This window comes from Drosophila novamexicana, unplaced genomic scaffold (genome assembly GCF_003285875.2).
Source record: "Drosophila novamexicana strain 15010-1031.04,08,12 unplaced genomic scaffold, DnovRS2.1 tig00000820-arrow-pilon, whole genome shotgun sequence".
Lineage (NCBI taxonomy): Eukaryota > Metazoa > Arthropoda > Insecta > Diptera > Drosophilidae > Drosophila > Drosophila novamexicana.
The window spans coordinates 2,254,210-2,274,191 of NW_020824828.1; the positions used below are offsets into that span (position 1 = coordinate 2,254,210).

General features: G+C 41.4%; 1 protein-coding gene across 4 annotated transcripts; it reads left to right on the forward strand.

The window, feature by feature from the left end:
- Positions 1-285: 285 nt before the first annotated feature.
- On the forward strand, positions 286-19,055 carry LOC115764382 (homeobox protein 5). Of its 4 annotated transcripts, XM_030707347.1 has the most exons (7): positions 286-774; positions 900-1,189; positions 12,452-13,846; positions 14,506-15,048; positions 16,105-16,977; positions 17,691-17,888; positions 17,953-19,055. In XM_030707347.1, the coding sequence occupies exons 3-7, from the start codon at positions 12,453-12,455 to the stop codon at positions 18,581-18,583; spliced, it is 3,639 nt and encodes a 1,212-aa protein (XP_030563207.1). In that variant the 5' UTR covers positions 286-774; positions 900-1,189; position 12,452; the 3' UTR covers positions 18,584-19,055. The 4 variants fall into 4 exon arrangements, with proteins under 4 accessions (XP_030563207.1, XP_030563206.1, XP_030563208.1 ...); XM_030707346.1 differs by having other exon boundaries at positions 286-1,189; XM_030707345.1 differs by lacking the exons at positions 286-774; positions 900-1,189 and adding an exon at positions 7,094-7,173.
- Positions 19,056-19,982: the final 927 nt, after the last annotated feature.

Below are 19,982 nucleotides of genomic sequence, written 5' to 3' on the forward strand. Positions count from 1 at the left end.
CAAGCGGAGTGCCAAAAGAACGCTATCATTTGTATGTGTGCATATGTGTGTGTTATGTTTGCGTTGGTATATGTGCGTCAAAATCACATAAACAAAATGTTGTTTTTGTATTTAAATTGTAAATAATTGTGAGTGTCATTTGTGTTTAAGCAAATGAAATTTGCAAAAGGCGGCAACACCAAATTCCAATGCTACAAATGGAAAAAGCTGGCGATGCCGTTGTTGTCAAACTGCGTCAATGTGTTGACAAGTTGCAACAACAACGTCATCGACAGCCGATACAACAACAAACTGAAAGTCTGGCGGCGGGAGCGTCAACAATACGCACACACGTACACACACAGCCAGGCGCACACACAGTTACACAGCGGCAGAAGCAAAACCGACTGCTACGGTAGTTCTTTCAGAGGCACCGTGGGCCATATTGTTATTCGAAATAAATATAAGAAAAAAATGTTCACGGACAAGATATCAGGATGAACAATTCTAGAAAATGGCAAACTAAACAAAAAAATTACGTACAAATTTTAATAAAAACCAACAAAAAATGGTTGTGTTATATTGAACATCAAAATGTTCAATCTGTACACTGAATTGTCCCATTGTGCGTCGTAGGCGCTGCGCTGCGTTTGCCGCCTTGGACCTCTCGTTATGTGTTGTTTCGTTTCGTTTTTCGCTTCGTCGTCGTCTCAGTCGGAGTTCTCTCAATCTCATTCATTTTGCATTGTGCCTTTCAGCGCAACGGACGTGCGGTGTCGAGACAACACTAATAAAGTAACTAAAACAAATATATAAATAATAGTAAACACAAACTTTACTGCAATTTTATTAAAAGTAAATGCTGATGACTTTGATTTTAGAGAATGTGCAGATATAAAAGCAAAACATATTTTGCCTAGTTGTTTTTTTTCTTTTTGTTTGCTTCGGCTTTCGCTGTCTTTGGCACATTTTGGTGGCGCGTTCGCGTGCTGTGTTTATTAATTGCTCGATACAACTTTAAAGAAGAAGAAGAAGAAGAAGAGCAAACAAAAAGTGCGTAATAAAGGTTGGCAAGTGCCGCCCCCTTCCCCCACAACAGAAAAGGAAGGAAAGAGCAGGAGATTAAGCGAAAGAGAGCAAGCGACGGCAGCGTTGCAGCGGCAGAGGCGGACAGCGAAGCTGGCACTGACAATAACAATAACAACAAAATGTGAGTGCAAAAACAAAACAATAAATAAAATAAACGTAGCTAAATTCAATTTCATGAGTCTGTAAATGTGTATGTATGTGTGTATGCATGTGTGCATGTTTGCGTGTAAATACTAAACTTGATCACACCAACAACCAAAAAAAAAAAAAAAAAAGAACGAATGCTGCAGAGGCAGAGTGCGGGCAGAGGTGTCGCGACCCCCGCGTCTCTGCGGCTTGTTATTGTTGTTGTAGCTTTGACGCCCCCTGCTGCAGTAGCCCGCAGCAGACGCGCACGCGGCGTCGCTGCCGGCGCATAGTCAGCAACAATTGAAATTGAAATGCAACTGCAAACGATCAGCGCTTGTGGTCGGCGTGGTGTAAGGGGCGGGCAGCAGGCGGCAGCGATTATTGTCGCCCGCATTTATACTTATACTACGTATTGCTACAGTGTCGTCCACAACGATGTTCCTTTCTGAAATGGCGAGAGAGCCACGCTGAAATCTGTGGCTTATTTGTGCCGCCTTTGTTATAATTTATTTGCTGCGCATAACATTTTAGGAATATTTTTTTTTTTACACACGAATGCATTCGGAGCACATGGCGTGCCTGTGACAGCGGTGGTAAAAAAAAAATGTGCTTACGCATTGCATGTGTGTGTGTGACGTCACAAGTATTTTTATTGGTGGGTCATTTGTAACAGTTAATATACTAATATACATAGGTTTGATTTATTCCTATCATATTCACATGCTAACCAAACAGCAATTGTATAGATACCATGCATATTGATTTACAATTGATTTGCATTCAAATTCAGAGCTAAGCAATTTACAGTGGCATCCCAAACGTCTTCGGTTTCAAGTTGTTGTTGCCGTTACGCGCTCACATTTGGGAAGTGGAGAGAGAGAGGCAGTGGCCTCTCTCAACAACGTCTGCGTCAGCAGGAAAATAGAAACAGAGCGACGACGCTGCGACGTCGTCGTCTGCGTTGGCGTCCCATGACGACGTCGTTGCTTGTGCTTTGCAAACTGTTTGGTTATTTGTTATTGTTATTGTTGTTGTTTTTGCGATCAGCCTTTTATGGATTTGCATTGTTATTACACTCTGCTCTCAGTTCTGCTGTTTTTCGACGCATTTTGAATGTGTGTGTGTCTGTCTATGTAAGCAAGACCACGACAAAAAAAAAGAGAGAGAGAGAGAGAGATCACTGAGAGTCGTCATTGTAGTGTTGTGACGCTTTGACGTCGGCGTTTGAATTTTTTGATAAAACGTCGCGTCGTGAGCAAAAGCGACCGCGTCATTGTCTGGCTGTTGCCTGAGGATCGAAGCTGCGCTCGTAAGCTTCAAATGTCAGCAAGAACAAGAACAACTTTTTGTGCAATTACCAGGTACAAAAACAACAACAATCGACAGCCAAAGAGATTATGCAACCTAAAGAGAACTTAAGCTCTCTGTGCGTGTGCTGTCGATTTCGGACTTAAAAATCAATTGTAAATTTCTTCAACGCCCCCATTAAAAACTAATTGAATACATATAAAAACACACACACACACACAAGCAAGCCACAATATTTTTGACATGACGTCTTCGAAAGGAGAGTGTGTGTGTGTGAGCGAGAGAGAGAGAGAGAGAGAGAGGGGAAAGAGCATCACACGCATAGGCTGACGACTCTTTTGGTGCCCACCCACTCAGCACCCAACTAACGGCGACTCACGCGCTCTCACTCTTTGTTGACGCTTTGACTTTGCACCTCACACGAAATGCGTGCGTGTGCGTTTGGCTTGGTGTTGGTGTTGGTGTCTCTGTGCTTTTTTTGAGAACCTTGGCAGAGGGAAGCAAAAGGCAGAGGAACCAACGTTGACGCCGCCGTCGTCGTCGCCGCCGCCGCCGCATGTGGTCGCTGTTTGTTGATTACATAAAAAATGAAAATAATTATTTATGTATGTATGCATTTAGCTCGCACACTACATCCATGTATGTACATACATATATGTACATAAAATATGTATGTATGGCTTATGTACATCTCTTAGTATGTAACAGTTTGTATATACACACACACACAACAAGCGGCAGCAAAGAGAACTTTGTATTCTTAGCGCGATAAGATATACATACATACATACATACAGCAACATATACAAATGCACATATGCATGTCTGTCTGTGTCTGTGTGTGTGTGTGTGTGTGTGTATGTCGAGCAAAAACAATAACAACAAGAACGATGCGCAAAATGCAAACAAAACTAAATATTAAAAAAAAAAGTTACAGAAGCAGCAGCGGCGACCGGCGACAACTTCTCGTGTGCTCTGTTATACAACAAAAGCAACAACTGAGAGGCAGAAGAAATTTGACAACAAAGCGCACCAGCCAAAACAGTTGAGTGCATACCCTTTTTTGGTAAAGGCGACACAAATGTCGATAACAAACAAAAAAAAAAATGCATCAAATTTCATTTATTAGCCAAAGAGTCGAATTCGATTGGCTTATTGCAATTACGAATCAAATATAGTTGAAAATTAATTGATTATTTTTATGCTATGTTTCTTTTTAATAACTATTAATAAATAATAAAAATGCTAGATAATGCTTTATTTTAGATCTCATCATGTCCAGAAACTAAGTTTAGCTCCAATTTTTAAAGTAATTCAAACACACAATCTACAAAAAAATCAATGCTCCTTAAACATAAATTTAATTTCTCAGAGCTTATAAGTCTGTACTATACCTAGTTTATCTACGCATTTACCCCAACAGCAAAAATGGCTCAAAGTAAATACGCAAGTTATCAAAATAGCTCTCGCTAAGCGCGTCACAAATCGTTGTGCGTAATTTGGTCACGTTGTTGTGGATGCTGCACCGTGTTGTGCGCACCTGCACATGTTTTATGGGTATGCAGATGAGTTCAAGAGAAATTGTATTTTTTCCGCATGTGTAGCTTCTGCATGTTTAGACATGTGAATCAATTTCACATGAACGGCTCCCCGCTGGCAAGTGCCTTATTTTTGGCTCTGTCTCATGACGACTGTCGACTTTGACGATTGCTATTGCTATGCATATTTAAAGCTGTGTCCACACGATAGCTTGTATAGTTTGCAGTTTTCCTCCCTCCATTGAATAATAATTCGAATGTGCTAATTAACTGAAAACGTTTATCACGCTCTTTCGCTCTCGTGTGTATGCCAATTGGCTTGAGTTAGTCGATTGAAGAGCGCAGACAAAGGGACATTTAAAACGCTTTTAATAAAGAAAAAAAAACTCGATTTCAATGTTGAAGGTTTTCGAATTGTTGCTAACCAAAAGAATAACACATAAACGCAATTTTCTTCGCAATAAAATTTTTGTGATTTGTAGGCTAAAATGTTTTCAAACTGAAATGTATTTTACAAATAAATTCAAAATTTAATTATTGTTCAATTCATGCAAATCTACTGCCAACTAATTTGTTTAGCTTGATAAACTTTTATTTTGATAATAATAAAATTGATTTTGCGAATAACTATTGTCCTTGCACAACTTTCTGACACCTATATTTTTATATATATTATATTATATTTTTATGAATCAAATTGTGAGAATATCTAAAGCAACAAAAATTGTATGCGTATTCGATTTAAAACGCACAATTTCAAAAATTAAATCTATTTTTTTTTTGTGAAACACATTTACTCTCCCTTTCTACACTTTTGTTTAGTCCTGTATTAAATTTTGGTTTTCGTTCTTTGTAGATTTTCTTTTCTAAGCTTTAGTCGAGTTGCGTTGAAATGTCATTTGAAACTTGTGTCGGGTGCACAATTCAACTTTCTTACGGTTAAACAGGTTCTTTTGGTCAGGGGCGTGATCGGCTGCTCTGCTTTCCCCTTCTTCAGCTGCGAGGCTGATCAAGGCTCAAAAGCTCTCTCTCTCTCTCTCTCTCTCTCTCTCTCTCTCTCTCTCTCTCTCTCTCTCTCTCTCTCTCTCTCTCTCTCTCTTTTCGTACTTGTCTCTTATCAGCACATTTTGTTGTTTTTGTAGTTGCTGCAAATGCCATTTTGTCTAATTTAGTAATATTCATTGTGGTTGACCCAATTTGTTGTTGTGCCAGCAAATCGCTTGGCCAAAAAGCAGACACACACACACACACACACACGCGCGCATATGGCAAAGGTCTATTTTCAAATCAATTGAAATTGAAATTGCCCAAGAACTGTCACTTAACTCGTGTTGCGGTACTCTTAGGTGCAAGGGGGTGGCAGGGGGCAGTGCTGCACTCTTTTCGGCACCTGGCAACAGAGCAGCGACAAAAGCAAGGCAAATTCAAATTCAGCCAACGCAGCGCGCGCACTCTCACTAAATGCCAAAGCAACAAAATCAACAACAACAACAGCAACAACAATAATAACAATAACAACAAAGATGTGCTTATTTTTAGTTGACAATTTAGTTTGATGCGCTTTTTTTAGTTTTCGTCGCTGCGGCTGCAGTCCCCCCCCCCCCCCCCCCCCCTGCCTCTTCCTCTTCCATGGCACTCAAAAAAGCCGGCAAAAGCTAAATTCGCTCTTGCTCCGTGTAGTTCTCTCTATCGTGCACACACACACACACACTCTCGCTCTCTCGCTCTCTCTCTGCTTTCGTTGGCGTTGTTTTTGTGTTGTGCGTGAATAAAACAAAAGTATAATTTATTTTTAACAAAAAAAAAGCGACTGAAGAAGCAGCGCAGCAGCGGCACATAAGACAATGCCGTTTTTCAATTTTCCTTTCCGCCTGGCTAAAATTAAATATGCTAAATACAACAGCAGCAACAGCAACAACAACAAGAACAACAAGAACAAGAGCAATTAATGCTTACACTGCATTTAGAGCTTTTGCTGGCGCGCTGCTTGCCTTGTTGTTATTGTTACTGTTAGCTTTTTATAATTTCTGTTATTCGTAAGCTGTAAGCTTTTTGGCTTCTTGTATTTCCTGCTGCGTCCGCTGTCGCCGCCGTTGTTGGCGGTGGCGCTGCTTTGATGCGTTGGCAGCGCACGTGTTGACGTCGACGTCGACGTCGCATTTAGCACTCATCATTAAGTAACTTAATTATTTATTAATTAACAAAGCGCACTTGCGTTAGTTCTTGCAATTCGGAATGCAAAGGCAAAGCTTTCAGAAATAAATGAAAACAACAATGTGTGTGTGTGTGTGTGCGTGTACGTGTTTGTTTGTGTTTAACTACATGCATGCGTGTGTGCGTTGCTTTGTATTTATAAACAGTTGTAATTAACGACAACAATACGAGAGCATCCAAGTCTCATGCTGCTCTCTCAGTCTGCTCCCTTCACTCGTGCTTACGTTGCGCACTCTCTCAATTGAGTCACGCTTGTTTTAGGGCCTAACCCAAACAGCTGTTTGTTGTGCCGTTGTTGTTGCTGTGATCCTTTGAGCAAAGCGCAACACAAATCGCGTGTAAAACGCGTCCATAAGGTCGACGCTAACGTCGCTCGTTTTGTTGTTGCTGCTCGGCTTTCAATAAATGGCAATGTCATGCGCCAACGCTCCCCCCCCCCCCCCCCCCCCCCCCCCCCCACACACACACACAAACACCGACCAGGCGGCGGCACCAGCGACTATCTGTTATTGCGCTCTCCCACTCTCTCACTCTCTCTCTCTCTGGCTGTCAAATCAAGCTTTCTTGTTTACGACGCGCTTTTGACTTTGTGTGTTGCATGCCGGCTCTCTCATACATTGCAAACTTACGTGTCTTTGTTACGTTTGCTCGTGAGAGTATGTGTTCGTGGGCTTGTGTTTGTGTCTGGTTCGTTTCGGCATTTCATTTGCTGCCGCTGCCGCCGTTTCGCTTCATTCGTTTGTCTGCTCGCGTGCTTTACGGTTCGAATTGTGCGAAGCTTAAAAAAAAAACCAAATAGAAAAGATTAACTTATAAGTAAAAAAAAAAAAAATAAAATAAAAATAAAACAGAAATTCAATAATTTTTTTTGTGTGCCAAATGTTCATAAAACGTAGTGAGTTCTTCTAGTGCAAAGGTATGTGGATCATTTATAACAACAACAAATGTTGCTATACATATATGCTGATGTGCTTGTGTGTATGTGTATGCGTGTGTGTCTGTGTGTGTGTGTGCATATGAGTAGTCAAAGGAAGGTGAGCTCAACAAGAGACAGAAGCAGACCGCGAGAGCGCTCTCAAAGTGAGAGTCATGGATACGAAAAACAATAACAAAATATGCAATTGTTGCTGTAATCGGTTTTGCATTTTCTTAGCAATATTTTTTTTCTTCTCGCTGTTGGAGCGTCCTAATCTGTGCCTCGATTTCATAATCTCATGCTGAAAAAGACGAATTTCGAAAAGCACCGTAAAGTATAAAAATACATAGTAAAATAAGCAAAAACCACGTTGAAAAGTCAGCAGAGTAGTGTGCATGTGTGTGTGTGTGTGGAATAGATGGAGAGAGAGAGAGCAGAGCTGTCGCTGTCGCTGTGTGCGGAAGAGTGAAAGCTCCACTGAAAGAGAGCGGACAGCAGAGTGGGTTAGTTTTAGGCAGTCTTACACGAAAATTGAATGAAATAAATATAATTTTATTTTCAAATTTTGAATTCGGTTCAACAAAAAAGGAATATATGTTAAATAAGTTGCATATTATATACATTTTCATTTTTCATGAAAAACAGGTAATTAAATTATTTACCAAAAATCTAAAATGTATGTTTAGAAACAACAATGAAAACAATAACATGATGACACGCATACTCGCACGGCACACGCACACACACACACACACTGACACACACACACACACACTGACACACACACACACACACTGACACACACACACACACACTGACACACACACACACACGCACACACACACACACACACACACACACACACAGGCAAACAAAAACGTGAGAAGAACAAAAACATTCAAAGCGGCCTTGTCGCGTTTATCTGACGCTCAGTTTTGCTCTCTCTCTCTCTCTCTTTCTTTTTCTCTCTTTGGCTCTTTATTTGATTTACTTAAATGTATTTTTTTGAGTTTGTTGGCACACATTATTGAAAATTTATTTTTTTTTTGTAAATTATTTGTTAATATTTTTCTTGATATTTTTGCACATTTTCTTGTACTTGCAATTACTTTTCTGCCTGCCAGTTGCTTATCAGTTGCGTTGTAAAGCAGCCCCTTGTGTGTGTGTGTGTGTGTGTGAGTGAGTGTGAGTGTGAGTGTGTGTATTTTTCCCCCATTTCCTTTGCCTGCCTTCATACGAGGCGTATACGTAATGCACAAATGTGTGACCCGACTTGAAAGCATCCCAACACACACATAGACAGCAAGACATGCCTGCTCATATACGTATTTATATGTATGTGTACGCACATACATATACAGTCGTCACTCACACTCGAACAAGCGAGCTGTATGCATGGGGGGTTACGTATACGCCGGGTTGACGCCGTCAGCTTTTCGCTGCTTATTGTAGAAGCTCGAGAAAATTCTGAAATACATATGTGTGTGTGAGTGTTTGTGTGAGCAAAACGTAAACACGTTTATTTACAAACTAAAAAATTTAAAAAAAAAATATATATATATATGTATGTAAATTTTATTCAATGCAAATTTTATAAAAACTTCCAATCAAACAAAACTATTGCATATTATTATTTTGTATTATTGATTCATTCTCAATCAAAAATTTTTTTTATTAATATTAATTTAAAACATTTTTGTTTATATTTGACGAACAAGCACACACACACACACATACACAGGCAAGTACAGGCCCCACAAAGATTGGGTGATTGGGTATGGGAGAGCGGGAGCGCATGTCATTGGACGCCGTCGCCGTCGTCGTCGCCATTAAAAAGCTCTCAAAAAATGCTTGGCCAGCTGTTGTTGTTGTGTTGTTGCGGCGCTGCCGGAAATATGCAAAGCTCGCTCTCTGCCTAACGTGCTCTCTTACGTTCTCTCTCATATGGTGTCTGTGCCGTTGTTGTTACGTGAATTGTTTTGCTATTTGTTATTATTTATAAAGAGAGCGATCGAAATGACAATAGATAAACAAGGAGGAACGGCAACAAAGTGTTGAGATCTCTCTCTCTCTCTCCCTCTCTCTCTCTCTCTCTCTCTCTCTCTGGCACTCGCTTATTATTATAATTAATATGTTTGCTGTAAAAATGTGTTGTCATTGTGACAAACCCGCACCCGTTTGCCCCCATAACCCCTTTTGCTTAACCACACGTTTTTTTTGTTGTCTCTTACTCTCATTTTACTATAATTGTTATTTCATATTTAAAGAGGAAGCAGCTCATTTAACGCATATTCCTCAATATATGTTTTTTGAACAGAGCTAACAAAAACAACTGTAGTTGTTGTTTTTGTGGTCTTTACGTGATTAGCACGCGGTTAAAGTTGTTGCTGCCACTGCATATTACGTGTGTGTGTGTGTGTATTTTCATATGAATCATCTACACAACTACAAAGCGCGTTTTATAAGCGGCAGCAGGTACAGTTTAGCCAGCCAATCGTCTTTTACTGTTTTGTACTCCTGCTTTTTCAACGGGACAGACTTTTAACGCCCACATTAGCAATAGCAACAACAACAACAGCAGCTGCATAAAAAGCAGCATAGAAAGCGCCATTCAAAAGGTCCATAGGTCACACAGAAATCGGGCAGCGGACAGCGGACAGCGGGCTGCGCTGCAGCAGTTGACGTTTCTAGAACGAAAAACTGACAACTGACGCGACATGGACAGCGCGGCTGCTGGTTGTCTCGTATGCGAGAGGTGTGCAGACAGCGAGGCGTAAAAGCTTAATAACTACAAAAACAACGGCTTAAAGCAGCCCGCTTCGCTCTCTGCATCCGAGCGCTCTTGCATTCTCGCACTCTCTTGAATTTCACTGAGCTCAGCCTGAAACTGCGCCATTTGGTTTACGCTTGAAAAACAAACAAAACGCAACGTAAAAGCAGATTAACAACAGAAAAGAAACAGAGAGAGAGAGAGAGAGAGAGGCTAACAAAGCCAGTGAGCAATAAAGAAAAGAGAGAGGCATGGGAGAGACATTTCTTTTTTGTTTTTGGCACACGCTGTTGTGAACAGCGGCTCAAATGGCTTGCATTGTGTGTGCGTGTGTGTGTGTAAAATTTGCAATATTTTAGCAAGGCGTGTATGTATCTAGATACCCACACACACACAAACACACTCACATGTTTGATAGTATCTTTTTAGCTAATTAGGTAAATACAAAGGTAAATATAAACACATACTCATGCACATTGCTTAGGGGAAGCAAGCGTAACCAAAACCACGTTGTCGTTTACCCGAATGCTGGCGTCGGCGCTGGCGTCGGCGATGGCGTCGTGGGACCTCTCTCGCGACGCCACTGTGCAAATTATCGTTGTTGTATTTTGTTTATAAAAAGTTGCCAAGCAACGACGCAAACTTTCAAAATTGCGTCGTAAGCTTTATTTTTTCATTTGTTTGTGTTTTGGCCTGCCTTAAGCAGCAATAACAAAAACAACAGCTGTGAAGGGCTGCTCTGCTTTGTTTGTGTGCCCATTATTTTGGCCTGCGACTGTAGAGCGACTTTTGTGTGGCGCTTAAAATTGTTGTTATTGAGCTTTTGCTTTTGCTTTTCGTTTCGTATCGTTTGTTGTGACTCGCTCAAGTTTTTTTTTCCGTCTTTGTTGTGGCGCGCTCGTTTTACACTAGCCGCGTTACTGTTCTTCTTCTGTTGTTGTTGTTGTTGTTGTCACAGTAATTTTGTCAGTGGCCAATAAAAATCAATAAATAATACATTTACAGTGGAATGAGTCTCTCGCACCATTAGGCACGCTCACACGTGCGTAACTAAATATTTGATCTATTGATTAACTGTAAATGTTTTAAGTGCATAAACTCGTTTAATATAATTGCAAATATCGATAATTAAGTCAATATCCTTTAATGCAGCTGTACTTGAGCACCCTCTCGCACTTTGAACAACAAACATTACGGTTAAAGCAAAAGTCGCCAGCAACATGAATGCAAAATGCTGATAAGATAATTCAACAGTAAATACACACAGACACTGAGAAAGAGAGACGAGGAGCGGAAAAAACACACACACACACACACATACACACACAAAGCGACGCGTGCAACTAAATAGCCAAAAAAAAAAAACCAATAACAAAAAATCAAGCAGCCGCAGGTGAACGCAAGCTGCGCTACCGCTGCCGGCGTCGCTGCTGGCGTCGCTGCCGGCGTCGCTGCCACTCATCAAGCCATAAAAACAGCAAAAACTACACGCGTAAATTAGAAGCAATAAAAAAAATTCTGTTGGAAAAAAGAATGCAAAAATGAGAAATAACAAAAAAAAAAAAAACAACGAAAAAATAGAAACAAGCACAAAAACAAACACAAACACACATCGAAAATGGCCGCCTGGGCGGGCGGGCGGGTGGGTGGGTCGGTTGGGCGGCTGGCGATGATTGCGTAAAGCGTTTAGAATTTGACTTAAAAATGTGGCCACTGTTCAAAATGAGCCTCACAAGTGTGTGTGTGTGTGTGTGTGTGTGTGCGCGTGTGTGTGGTAATACATATTACTTATCATCAGCGGGGTAATTGAAACGGGGCGCAGAGGGTTGCGCATTGCGCATTGAGGTATGCAATAAAAAAAATTTGAAGGACGCCGACAACTTTTTAAGTATGTGTTGGCTTTTGCTAATTGATTTGATTAGAAATCGCTGATAGAAAAATAAAATTCGAAAAAAAAACGACTTTTGATTAAATATGTTTTTGTGTTATTGTGTGTAAACACAAACAGAGACGGACAAGAGAGACAGAGAGAGAGAGGGAGAGAGGGAGAGTTTTGGGCTTGCCCTTAAAGCCTGTGCTGAAAATCGATATTTATCGATTTTAGACAAACGGGTTAGTTATCGAAGAACGATCAGATGTATCGATATATTTACAAAAAAAAAAAAATTAATTGAAAAGATTTAAGTTAAAGCATATGCTGCATATATATCAGGGAGAATAAATAACACTTATGTAAGAAAATTGCATTTGAAAAATGACTGAATCAAGAGCGTTGAAATTTGTTCAAAAGTGGCAACAAATAGATGCATAATGTCCAAAAATATAACAATTTTGTTTCTTATGGTTAAACTTTAAAGTGAATGTTTCTTATTTTAATAAGAAAATAAGAACAATCAATTGTTGACAATCAGCTAAACGGATAAGTTTTAAGTTAATTGCCAAACCTTGTCACTTGATGCTTAGTAATTATATGTGCATTCTGTGTCTTTGTCTCTTTCTGTCGTACAGCATGTCAACAGATAATCCCACACAGCTGCTAACAACGCACGATTTGAGTCAATTGCGGGGGCAACTGCAAACGGCGGCGGCCACAACAAGCGCCGTGGTGGCAGCAGCGGCAGCTGCCGCTCACGGTTATCGCAGCGTAGCTGGGACAACGGCAGCCGCATCGCCAGCGAACGGACACGGTCACGGACACGGACACGGACACGGCCACATGAATTCCGGCTCAAAGTACGTATTCCTGCAGCATAACGGCGGCAGCTTTACGGCGTACGAGAGCAGCGCAGCCGCAGCGGCAGCACAAGCTGCCAATGCCACTGGCAGCGGCGGCGCTGCTCCTGCTGCAGGTGGCAACATTGTGCTGCTTGCCACAGAGCCGGTGGAGTTGAGCGCAGCGGATGCCTTGGCCACGGCAGCAGCTGCAGCCGCTGATGATGGGGAGCTGCGTCCCTTGTCCTGGCTCAATGATACCAATCTGATCAAAGGTATTGTGACCACAACAACAACAACAACAGCAGCAGCAGTCTCTGCCGCAGCCGCAGCGCACGCCAAACGCGGTGGCGCCGCAGTTTCGCTGAAAACATCACCAACAACAACAACAACAGTAACAACAACAGCTGCAGCAGCAGCAGCAGCGCCCAACAACATTTGCCTAGTGAGCGACATTATCGAAGAGCTGCCCCATGGCGATGCCCACGAGCAGCAGCAGCAGTCACCCGCCGTATACAGCACCACAACGGTGCACAAGGGACCCAGCGGCACCACCACCGTTGTGGAGTACAAAGCAGCCACCAAACCGAATGCCGTCGGTGGTGCTGTTGCCGGCGGCGTTGCCTTTTTGCCGCGTGTGGCGAGCAGCTCGTTCATGCCCACAACAACAGCAACTCTCAAGCAGCAGCAGCAGCAACAGATATTTGTGAACAGCAACGGAACGAGTGCAACAGCTGCTGTCGCCAGCTACAAATCAACTGGTAACACTACAACGCATCATCCGCACAAAAAGTATCTGCGCGAGAAGATGAACGTGCATGTGGAGCACAACAACAACACCACAACCACCAATAACAACAACAACAACGGCAGCAGCAGTCATGTGGTGGCTTCGACGGTAACTGTGGTCAGCTCGCCCGCCTCCTCAAACAACTCAACAGTCAGCTCGTGCTCCGCATCTGGCTCATCCACGGCGGCCGTCAATGGTGGCAGTAGTCCGGTGCCGAAGTCCAGCAGCTTTAACGCGGTCTTCGATGCCGTCAACTACTCAACGCCCAGCAGTAGCAGCAGCACCACCACCACCACCGTAAACACCGTCAACACCAGCGAACATCACACAACGTCATCAACTGTGGTTGGCACCACAACGTTGCCGCCGGGCTACAGTTTCGTTAGCGCACCGCATGTCATGTAAGTAAGCCGGTTGCGTTCTTTATTTACCACTGCCGTCGCTCCAAATCAAGAAACAGAAAGAGAGAAAAAGAAAGAAAGAGAGAGAGAGAGAGAGAAGAAAGAAAGAAGAAAGAAAGAAGAAAGAAAGAAAGAATGAGATATATCTAGCTCTTGCTGCAAATCAATTTGTGTTGATGCCAGAGGGGGAGAGAGACAGAGATGCAGCTGTAATTTATTCAATTTTGCTTTGTTTGCATTCGTAAACGTTTTAATACCAAATCAGATGTGCTCTTTGCATTTTCTCCTTTTTAGCTTTAGTCATGTTCGTAAACATTTTAATCGCAATTAAACCAACACAGCTTCCCAGGCAAGGCAAACTCTTATTTTAGAATGAAAGAGAAAGAGAGAACAAGAGATAGGCAGAAGAGTAATGCGTTTTGGCAATTATGCCTTGTGCGCATTCGTAAACGTGGACTACAATTGGAGAGCTGTAAAAATATAGAGCTAGTAACTCCTTAATGCTGCTCTCTCTTTCTTTCCCTCTTTCTCTCTTTCGTTTGGCCTGAATGCTTTCCATAGAGCAAATCTTGTGGACTTTCTCATTTTTGCTTTGGTCGTCGGCTGCATCAACTTTTGCAAGTCATATTAAATAATCGTTTTTCTCCTTGCCACAACAGCTCACAACAGCCCGCCAATATATCCTCACCGGAGACGCCGCCAGGTGCGGCGCTATTGCCGCCTGGCACATACTACAGTGCGGTGCAGTCGCGTTCGGGTGCGCTGCAGCTGTCGGTGACTCCGCCGCCACCGCCCATGACGCCAACAACAGTGCACAATGGCTCCGGTTCCGGTTCCGTTTCGGGTTCGGGTTCAGGTTCAGGTTCCGCCTCTGGCATTGTCAACCTACGCAGCCCCAATAGCTACGCCAGTTTTGATAACGAGGATTCGCTTAAGGAGTTCGATATGGCGCGCATACACACCAGTACGCCCCAGTATCAATCAATCACCAAAAACAGCAACAACAACCATAATAATAATAGCAACAACAACAACAGCAACAGCAACAACAACAACAATTCATCCACTTACGGCAGCTCCGGCGCTGGCAACAACAACAACAACAGCAACAGCAACAACACGCCCCAAAAGCAAAAGCATCCCAACAATGTGCCATATGATCCATTTGTGCATACCAACAACAAGCCGCCATATAGTTTTAGGTAAGAGCGAATAATCCAATTATTCAGATTAGGTCTCTTAAAAGTTGAAAAACATAAACCAAAGAAATATAAAAAAAAATGCTGATAATGTTTCGTAATGAAAATCAAATAGGATTTTCAACTATCAAAATGCAAGTCTTCCAAAAAAAAATGTTACTTGGAATGTTTCAATTTATTATATGATCCCCGACAACTACTTCTGCGCAAGCTGCATGAGGTGAGGCATAGGAATGATATATGGTCACATCTTTTCAGCACATTTCCAGCTTAATGCACAACTAGATTCAGTTCTGAATCTATCAGATCTCGGCAAGCAAAAACCCAAGGACTTCATTCAGATCAACCTGGGTCTAAGAGCATCAAGCTTAGCTATCCCCGCCTATTGCATTAACCAAACCTTATCCAAAAGCTTGGCTGTTCTTATAAAAACTCCAATATTATTCTACGTTACGTGAAGTATATTTAATTATTATTTAAACTGGATTTGGTTCAAATGATGATCAAACAGAGCTTATATATAAATCAGCCTTGTGCGATTTTACGCATTTTGTTGTATTTATATATGTATGATGGAAAAAGTTTTCTCTGCTGAGGCACATTTTATCGTAAATATAAAATACATAATATTTGTTTTTATTTTATTTATATATGTTAACCTTTCATGGTAATTGCGATTGATAATGAAAATGTTTAAAGCTCAACAAAACGTTTTAAACGGAAATTTGGACTAAGTAAGCTCGAACGTTATACGAAGTAAAGAAAAAAAAAAACCGTAAAGTATCTGCAAGTTTAAGAACGCAGCATAAGAGCAATTTTATACAAAAAGATAGTTTTCGGAAGCTTTAAAGCTTCCCGAGAGCTTGAAAGCGCGCGCTACAAACTTAAAGCTCAATTAGATGAAAAGATATTTCGTGTGCGTTTCAACCAATTCGTTTTTATGGCTTTACTGTTCCTTTCAGAAACTATAATTAAAAAACAAATGATAATTAAATAAGATACGTAAATATTGAGACTAATTTATGATTGTTTTTTTTTTTTTTTAATTTTTATTTGCAGTTCCTTGATCTTCATGGCCATTGAGGACTCGAATGAGAAGGCGCTGCCCGTTAAGGAGATTTATGCTTGGATCGTGCAACACTTTCCCTACTTTAAGTCGGCACCGAATGGCTGGAAGAACAGCGTGCGGCATAATCTGTCCCTGAACAAGAGTTTTGTCAAAGTGGAGAAGGCTCCGAATATGGGCAAGGGCTCGCTGTGGCGCGTCGAGCCGCAACAGCGTCAAAATCTCATGCAGGCCCTGAACCGTTCCCCCTACTTTCCCAACTCGGCCGTCGACAAGATTAGCCCAATGCTTAAGAGTCCCAATGGCAATGGCGCCGCCAGCGTGGGCATCGTTAGCTACGATAGCTTGGATGGTAACGCGAATGTTCCGCCGGCGCCCACAACGCCCGCGAAACCCAACGGGCTGCTGGCCAATGGCAATGGCGGCAGTCAGCCGGCCACGCCGAATGGCAGCACTGGAGCCGCTGCTTCCGCTTCTGCTGGCAGTCATGCCCGTTTCGATCCCAAGCTATTTCCCAATCTGTCCAAGGCATTTCGCAATATTGAGGAGCCTTCGCTGCAGCCGCAATTCTTGGGTGATGCTCTGGATGAGGATGTGCCTAGCGATTATGTGACCAATAACAACAATAATAGTAACAATAACAACAACAATAATAATAATAATAATAGCAACAAGTACAACTATGCCGTTGCGAATGGTACTGGCAACGGAACTGGCTCCCAATCAGCTGTTCCAGTCTGTGCCTACAATTTCGAGCGGTTGGCACGCGACTGCGGCGCCGATAGCATCGACGATGTCCATGCAGCAGCGGCGATGCTTTTCCTTAAACATGGATCAAAAGCCTTCAGTGAAACCTTTCAAAATGGGTAAGTGATAAGCGATAAATGGCCTGTGATAAAGAGATAAGCCCAAGCGCATAAATTAAATATCGATACGTAAGGAGACTTGGTATTGAGATCTGTGCATAGATTTGTGTGTTCTGAAAAATTGATCTATATGCCGTTTCGCTAATCAATTTGTATATCGATTAGTATGTCTATTTTGAAATATACTGCGTCGATTCGCTAACCGATGTTTACATCGATTTGTGAAGATCGACGTATGTCGATTCACTAAACTATTTGTATATCGATTTGTATGTCCATTTGCAAGCTGTGCAAATCTACTTGCATCCACATGTATATCGATTCGCTAAACGATTTGTATATCAATTAGTCTGTCTGCATATTTACTTGCATCGATATATGTATCGATTCACTAGCCGATTATCTTATCTGTCATACATGTATATAAAAATATTCTCCAGCGTGCCGAAAATAGCTTTTTTGTCGTTTAAATTTAGTATAGTATAGTATAGTATAGATAGTATAGATTGTATAGATAGTATTGATCCTGCATAGTATATTAAAAATGGAAAGGGAGTCCCACAAAGGAAAGGTGGAATTGCACTGCCATCTAATCAGCTATGCGTCAGAGATCTGAGTCATATGAAAAGCTGCCTGAACCCAAGATTGATTAAGCCTGGGAGAGCTTTGTGATAAACTTTAATCAATTGGATACCCTCGGCTCTTCTATTTAGCGCACCGGTGATAACCAGTTCGCCCAGCGAGGATCACACCTACTCGGCGGGCGGCAATAGCAATGCGGATAGCGGCGCCTCAACGCCGCTGACCAATGGCAACGGCCAGGCCGTCCAGCAGACGCAGGCCAGTGTTGGCCATGGTGCCGACAGCAATTGCGCCAGTTCCGATGCGGCCTACGACAGCAGCGAGGAGAAGTAAGTCGCCCTCAATATCACTTTGTGGCAGTTAGCTAATATGTTGTTGAACTCTTCTGCACAGTCATAATATAACGCCCGAGGAGCTGGCCGATCAGCAGCGACATCGTGATGGCGTTGATGCCTTGCTCTCACTATCGCGCTCCTCCATTGTTGAGTGCGGCTCGTCGACGACCACGACGCACTATCATAGCAACGGTAGCAGCGGCAGCAGTCACGGCTCACCGCATAAGCGTGCCTCCAGTCGCAGCATTGAGGAGGAGAAATGGCAGCATATGGAGCTGCAGTATCAGCATCAGCAGCCGCATCATCATCATCATCCTCATCAGCATCATCATCATCAGCAGCAGCAGCAGCAACAGCAGAACACCGGCGTCTATACCAATGGAAGCGGCAGCAAAATGGCGCTGCTTAGCAGCGCTGCTGCCAATGTGGCTGCCGCTGGAGCGCTCGTCCAGCAGCAACTGCAACAAAGGCCGCTCTACGAGGAGCTCTACAGCGCAAATGTCACCGGGAGCAATTCGGTGTCCAATTTGTATATGCCGGCCGTCAGCTGTCTACCAGCTGGAGGCGTTGCGACGGCTGGCAACGGGCAGTCCATGCTGTCGCTCAGCGCTGTGGCGACCAAGAGCAAAGTGAAGCCCTTGCGGGGATTGCGCACCAAGATCAAGAGGAAGGCCGCCTGGATGCGGTGAATATGGCGCAAAGCTGGCGGCAGACAGTAGACACTTGTAGGTCTGACTGTTTGTTGAACTGGCACACACACATACACATAATAATACACACACACACACACACTAGCACCCACAACCTCAGTCGCCATCCTGCTCGCACCACTTGTTGTCTCTTTCTAAAGCGAACTCTGTACAATGCGGCGCATTTAGTCAAATGTTTTGGTTTCCCTTCTTTTTCTATTATATATATATATAATTTTATTTTTTTTTTCAATTCTCTGTGTTTTTGTTATCGAGCGACAATTTTCTTTATTATAATATACTATTTAATATTAATATTATTATTTTTTTTTATAACTATTTTTCATAGTTTAATTTTAGCTGTTAACTTTTTATTGGACTTGATTTAGTGGCAAGCATACGTGCCTGTTAATTGTTGGCCATTATATAATTTTTTTTTTTAATAGTTGCAATTTTCTTTGTTAGCTTTTAATTTACAATTTGTGCATATATAATTTACAAAACATTTTAAAACATTTTTATCTCACATAGAAAACAAACAAAAAACTAAAACAAACAAAAAAAAAAAAAAAAAATCAACCAAAAACTAAATAACACAAAAATGTCCTAAGGTGCTAGCTGGGCACGATTTTTAAAAAATATAATTGTTTACATACGATTTATGAAGTAAGAAAAATGTACAAGAAACTTAAGAAGGAGAAGGCAAAAACTAAAAACAACAAAAAAAAAAAAAAAAAAAAAAAACAAATCAAAACAAATTGTGCTGACAAACAAACAAAACAAAAAAATGGCAAAAATGTAGAAACAAGTGAACGAGAAAATTGTTTAAAACAAAATAAGCAACAATTGCGTTATCAAAACACTTTTATATATTTGTTTGCTGTGAGTTGAAAACATATATAAGTCATATGTGCAACACACACATCAATATATACACCTCTATACATATATGTATGTAACGTACTAAAAACAACATTTAGCGCCTTATTATTGAGTCCTTAGCAAAAAAAAAAAAAAAAAGAAAAAAGAAAAACGAAAAACAAAAAGAAGCAGCTGCTGCTGTTAAAAATTTGAATTGTTTAAATCGCTACATGTTATATACTATTTACTATATTATTATTACTATTATGATTACAACTATTATTACTATTGCTATTATAATTATCATATGTTATATATTATTAACGTAAGTGCTAACAAAATCAACCAAAAGAAAAAACAAACAACAAAACTAACATGGGCCAATAAAGCGTAGCATAGCAATCCGCATACCCTATACTAAAACAAACAAACAAACAAACCAACAATACACAACATGCGACACTCAAATAAATGTTAAATCAAAGATACTTTTAGTAACATAAGCGAAAACAAATTATAACAAACAACAATAACAATT